The sequence below is a fragment of the Pieris napi genome, chromosome 17 (genome assembly GCF_905475465.1).
Source record: "Pieris napi chromosome 17, ilPieNapi1.2, whole genome shotgun sequence".
NCBI classification, from domain to species: Eukaryota; Metazoa; Arthropoda; class Insecta; order Lepidoptera; family Pieridae; genus Pieris; species Pieris napi.
In genome coordinates this window covers 11,362,459-11,369,263 of record NC_062250.1, presented here as the reverse complement: position 1 = coordinate 11,369,263, position 6,805 = coordinate 11,362,459, and the positions used below count along the sequence as shown (strand labels likewise).

The following is a 6,805-nucleotide window of genomic DNA, read 5'->3' as shown; positions in this document are numbered from 1 at the left end:
GTAAGTAGGTGAACAGCCTCCAGTGCCTGACACACGCCGTCGACTTTTTGGGTCTAAGACATGTTGGTTTCTTCACGATGTTTTCCTTCACCGTTCGAGCGAAGTTAAATGCGCACATAGAAATAAAGTCCATTTGTGCACAGCCAGGGATCGAACCTACGACCTCAGGTATGAGAGTCGCACGCTGAAGCCACTAGGCCAACACTGCTCTCAAATTATATATAACAATAAATAATAACATATATAGCCAAAGATATACCAAAAAGTTCAAACATTTACAAAAGGAATAAATTAATAAAAATTATTCAATACATTTACCTTACCTAAAGGTGCGCTTACACGGGCAACTAAATTTGCTCAATTCTAGTCAATACTCGTCAACTATGACGTCACGACTACATCAAGCAATTTACGGCAACGGCAACAAGCATCAATACTGCGCAATACAATATTGAGCGATATGGCGCAACTTCATCAACTAGGCAATACTGTCGTACACGAGCATTTCAGTATTCGCTCGCTATGCTATATATTACTGACATGTCATAAGTGTACATTATGTTACCTATGTGATTAAATGATTTTTTACTTTACTTTACTTTATGGACGACATTTTTCTTGCTGCGGCGGCTTGTAGCGCTTTTTTATGATTAATTAAAAACAAAAAAAAAACAAAAAAAAAGGAATAATATCTGGGTGCGATCAATTTTGGCAAAGAGGCCACAATTTTCATTGTGTACAGAATTAGATGCTATATTATTCAAAAACTTTACTAAAATGTCACGAACAGACTTTGAATTACTTTTGAATAAAGTAATTAGAAATTATTATTATTTAGACCTCTGGCTCTCCCCGCGAAAGCAAGACGGCAAGCCGCAAAACAAACAAGTGCGAATGAGACATATACAAAAATTGCTAGGAATTTCAAAGTCCATTGGATATTCGTCAATTCGTATCTGCGACATTGAGCGATATGAAATATCTGGAGCAATTAGAAGCAATATCGCCGAAATAATTTATTGAAATTCATTAAATTTATTGAAATTGCTCCATTAATTGCTCCAGATCGGTCCATTCGTGTTGCCGAGCAATTATTGCCCTCGTGTAAGCGCACCTTAATTCAGTTGTGTTGTTTGATGGTGTGGAAGTGAGTGTATGTACATTTAGTTGTGTATGTGGGGTGTGCTCATAATGCAGGTGATTTACCTCTATGGATATTCTTAAAACTCCTTTTAATATATATAGCTTAAACAAGCCAAGGCTTAAATATTGGTCGTTGTATATCCGCGATACGAAACTGAGTTTTTTGCATAGTTGGTGCTGAAGTGAGGAACGTTATACATTATTTGTTATTTGCAGTCTAATATTGAAATTAGAATGTATACCTCAGTAAAAGTTCGGTCACTATCTTTTTATAGCCATCTATAGTCAAGCATTCATTGTCCATAGACTGATATCAGATAAGATAGATAGTATTTAAACTAACCAGGGACTCGTTGCTCTGTTATTCTCACTACAAGATGTATAGATTCATTATCGTCACGTTTGTCGCGAGTGTCGCTGGACAGCTTCAGTTAGATGGAGCCTGTGATTTTAATTCTACAGATTCTGTGAATAACTTAAATGCAACCCAGGTGAGATTTATATTAATGTTAAAAGTCACATTATATATTAACCATTGACTAAAACAAAACATGTGTGTGTACTTATGTATACGCGTTAGAAGTTATACTTCTTTGGTGTAAAAAGATAAAAATCTTTTTTAAATTTTTTTATCTTTCGCCTTATTCTATACGTTTGTAGAAAAAACGACACTAACAATAGAAAAAAGGTATTTAATAATTTTTGTCATTGAAAGTTTTAGTATAACGCATTATCTAGTTAAATAAAGTTTATTTAAATATCACAAAAAAATATTTCTACATAATTAAAGAAATGGACATTTTTAATTTTAAAATGTTGACTATGCTAACTTCAGGGTGTCGGTTTTTGTGACGATGGCGCACGCATCGTAAAAATGTACTCTCATCATTTTTCCTTAACGTGCCAAAAGAAGTATAACTTTAAAAAGGAAAGCTTTTAATTTATGAAAAAAATTAACATTTGGACCGATTAGAATGCTACGTTATCTGCTAAATAACAGACTATATTTTATTTTATTTATTTATATTAAAGCAGTATTAGCCAAGTGGCTTCAGCGTGCGACTCTCATCCCTGAGGTCGTAGGTTCGATCCCCGGCTGTGCACCAATGGACTTACTTTCTATGTGCGCATTTAACATTCGCTCGAACGGTGAAGGAAAACATTTTGAGGAAACCGGCTTGCCTGATACCCAAAAAGTCGACGTGTATCAGGCACAGAAGGCTGATCACCTACTTGCCTATTAGATTAGCAAATGATCATGAAACATATACTGAAATCTGAGACCAAGACCTAAAAAGGTTGTAGCGCCACTGATTTATTTTCTATTTATTTATAAAATAAAAAATGGAAAATTGTTCGAATCCAGGCTAGGTATTCATAAAATCAGTCCTAATTTTGCTTAATCCTGTCTCTTTATCACAGCGTAAACATAATTTCACAGATAAAAACTGATCATGAAAGTGGTTTACCTTCACAATGATATTATTTTCCAAAGTTTAGTCTAAAACATAGTTTTTTTACATCATATACTTAAAAGCATTCGTATAGCAATATAAATTGACAAAATATGTCTACTTATTGCTATAAAGGAAACATTTATTTGCCCTGTTAATATAAATTGGCTCTGTTAAACATTCTTGCAGAGCGGTCAAATTTGTGCCAAAATATATTACGAGTATAATCACTGTTAATATCTAAAATAAATAGGAAATTAATAAAACCTTATTTTAAGCGTTGAATGAATGTCTTTTCTATTATATCTTTCTTATATATTGTTACGCGCTTGGGGATGGGATAGAAAAGCCGTCGATCTCGAATGGTTTTTCAAAAAATGAATGAGGAATTTAATCACACGCAAAAATAGAGTAATTAAACGCTCAAAACACTATCGCTAATTACTTTGATTATCGCGCATAAATTAGTCACTTGGATTTTAAAACGGCCATAAACCACATTTCTTGCTAAAAACGTCGTAATCTCTAACTATTGAAAAAATAAATTTTACGTGTTGCTTTTTTTTTAAACCTTTAATACTTGTAACATGTTACGGTATTTTTTAAGGTCTCCGTAAGCTGAATAGGATCTTACAATTTGTGTCTCATGTTATATTTCAGCTTCAAGGAGAATGGCACATCTTACGAAGGATTGCAAGTGAAAATGAAACTGGACAATGTGCCTTTAGCACTATTTCTGGAGTCACTATTAACAACGGTGTATTTTCCTCTGCTCAATTCGAAATTCGGCAAGTTGTTAACAAGAAAATCGTCTCTAGAAAGGCGGCTGTCACTGCTGGGTCGGGAAATCAACTTGTTTTTAAATTCTCAGGTAAATTATTCATTTTCAGGTCTGGTAATTGGCCCCTTTTACAGGTCCTTGGTTTAATTAGGGACAATAATTATGTATTAATTAAAAATAACATTATTTTAAGCACGTCTCCCGTCGACAATATTCGTTAGACAACTATACATTTGCTGAACAACTAGTTGTTGTTGTTCATTCCTGAGTTTAAATCCCGAAAAGTAAGGGTATATGTAAAAATAATGTTAAGCAGTCAAGGTCGAACCGAAAACGAAATCCGAAGAAGAACCCAGATGACCAAAGACGCAATGACAAAACTGTTATGTGTATGGAAAGACCGGAACATTTCCTTAATAACAAAGCAGAAATTGGCAGAGACTCTGGTATTTCCGATTTCCTTTATATCGTTGAATCCTGGACAAGACGGTCATCTGAAAGGAGAAAAATAGATGCTCTGGAAATGTGAAGTTGGGGGCGGATGCTAAGGATTCCCTGGACAGCTAAGTCTTGTTACCAATGCATCCTGAGTTTTTTCCTGAGATTTTGGTCATAGTCACGCAGAGATCCAGGAAGCCTAGAAAAACTCATCGTGACTGGCAGAGTGGAGGGCACGAGACCTCGAGGCCGATCTCCTACTCGCTGGACTGATCAAATAAAAGCCCTTACGGGTCTTACCAGGCGCAGAGGCTTGTCAAAGACAGGAGAGAGAGTAGGAAGTTGTGTGGGGCCACTAACGCGACTTTCAGAAATGAAGAGTGCGACTGAAGAAGATGAAAAATAATGAATTAATTAAAACTCAAACTCTTTTTAAAAAGGATTAGCATATCGTTCGATTGTGATTGACCAATAGAGTCTCTACATCCAGTTTTGACCCGATCGGTTGTTTCGATTGTCCAATCACAGTCCATAGATATGTGTCAACGTTTATTCCCAGCTGGATAAAAAACTGCATTATATTAGGTGATTCATGCGAAGTACGAAATTTATGGGGTGGTGTGAGTTATAATATGCCGTAAATATGAGATACAGATAAAACTGATATCAGATAAACCGGTGGGATTATCATTCGTTTGAGTGGATCAGGTCATCCAGATTACAGATTAAATAGTGTAAACTTTTTTCACAAATACGTGAACATCGCCAATAAACCAACCAAATTTTCTAATTTTATTTAAATTCATATATTCTAGGAATTATATTTTTATTTAATATATTCTTTATTTATTTATAAGTTCCAAAACAACATGTATGCATAACATTACAATAAAATATGACATCAAAAATTTTACACACATACACATCTATCATAGTAGATCATAAGCAAGCTAGCAAGGAAAAAATTCAACAAGCAACCATAAAAAAAATTAAGTGTTGTGTTTTAAAATTACTTAAAACTAACTACGTACCTATATTTATTGATTCTTTTTGTCCTGTTTCTGAGTGTTATTACTTACTAGTTCTACAATTGTTTTAAGAGTAAATTTGAAGGGTTCATATAAATTTAAGAACTTTGTGAATTTTGTTTCAGATGAAACTTTCACCGGTCTAATATTGGCTACAGATCACATTGGATACGTTCTGCTATATGGATGTAATAACTTACAAAATGATACACGGAGAAATGGTAATATGCCATATAATTTTGAATGGTTTTAGAAAACAATAGATAATTAAGTAGTTTCATATTTAACATCAAGTGTTATCAAGTAGTTTGCTTGTCTAGACGAGGCAAAATCCAAATACATATATTTCTGAGTATTTATTTGTTAGGCAAATGATTGCCAATTTTAGATGATGTACTCTAACTTTTTCTTTTAACAACAATTAAGGCCTCCAACCCTCTATGGTGTCTTTGATAATTTATCTGTTTTGTATTAAATAAGCGACCTGACTTAACTCGAATTAGGTTAGATTACATTCCAATACTAGTCCATCACCTCATTCATGAACAATCAAGCTTTAGTAGAAAGAGGCTTAGACCACCCTTCAGCTTGTACCTCTAAGGGGTGAGCCCGTCTTTAACTAATCACATATTGTTTTGTTAAAAAGCCAGCGAAAAATAATAATAGTAAATAAAAATTGATAAATAGAAAATTAAAACAAATTTTAAAAGTTTAGTCCCTATGGCAGTGTATCTTTAATGTTGGCAGCATTTCCTCGCTGTATTGCGATACTCATTCGTTGAGCGAGGAGCACCAGCTCTGGGGTCACCGGTACTATCTACCAGGCGCGAACTTAAATCTTTAATTAACGCCTATGCACTTGAACCCCACGGCCCAAGAGTCGATTCCAAAGGGAACTAAATCAAAGCGCAAAGTAACTTAGTTCATAATTAAATCAAGCTTGAACATCCAAGTCCACGACGCTTTGTAAGTGTTCTAATAATTATTGCAGTTAGAGCATGGCAGTTCAGTAGATCAGACCAATATACGACAGCGCAAAGTGAGGCTGTCAACGCAGCAGTCTACGCAAATGTTGATTTGAGAAATGCCGCTTGGGAAACTTTGGGCTTCAACAAGACAGACTGCGACACGTCGAGTGCAGTTACCATAACAACGCCTGTGATATTAACCCTTGTTTTGTATTGCCTTGCTAAATTAATATAAAGTCAAAGTCTAATCATTTATTTTAATAAAACCTATTTAAAGGCCCCTTTGAAAGACAAAGTCAATTTTAAAAAAAGAATTGCTAGTTGCCCATTCCAAAATGTAGTTTTATATGGTGAAGAATGGGCAAAGAACTTCATACTTGCTCTTTATAATTGTTTTTACAATATTTTGTATACATTGATATCATAATTATATGTAAAGATCTAGAATAAAAAAAACTACTATCCTAAAATAAAATAGGCGCATGGTGTTATAAAAAACAGATAACTATATTATTATCAAGATACATGGTGCTCACATATTCACAAATATTGCAACTATACATTTTACATTATTATTTATAAAAAAATTAACATATAGTCAAACAGTGTGTGAGTTACGTCAAAAACAAAACATTTCAACTGAGTTGTGATTGTGAATTATTTATTAATTAATATATAAGTGTCTTGGTGATTAATGTCTATATTTATTATATATTCCCACCCTTTAGTTAGATTCAAATTGTTTCAAGTGAAAGTTAAGATTATTGTTATTTTGTTAAGAATTAAAATAATTACAAATTAGGTCCAATAATTTCACTTAAGTTTTTCTTAACCGACTTTTCTTTTTTTCGTTTTCCGTTTCAATTCCTAGTGGAAAATAGCCTGATATTTTTATAAGTGTAAAATCGAAATATTTCCTATGAATTCCCTTATCATGTTACTCATCTAGTGATTTATCTGATAACTTCTGAGTACCACTTAACACATTTAAGC

The 6,805-nt window shown here is 33.7% G+C and overlaps 1 protein-coding gene across 1 annotated transcript; it reads left to right on the top strand.

The window, feature by feature from the left end:
- The first annotated feature begins 1,480 nt into the window (after window positions 1–1,480).
- Window positions 1,481–6,060, top strand: LOC125058050 (insecticyanin-B-like). Its single transcript, XM_047662058.1, has 4 exons — window positions 1,481–1,634; window positions 3,258–3,468; window positions 4,970–5,065; window positions 5,836–6,060. Exons 1-4 carry the CDS (start codon window positions 1,521–1,523, stop codon window positions 6,045–6,047), a joined length of 633 nt encoding a protein of 210 aa, XP_047518014.1. The 5' UTR covers window positions 1,481–1,520; the 3' UTR covers window positions 6,048–6,060.
- Window positions 6,061–6,805: the final 745 nt, after the last annotated feature.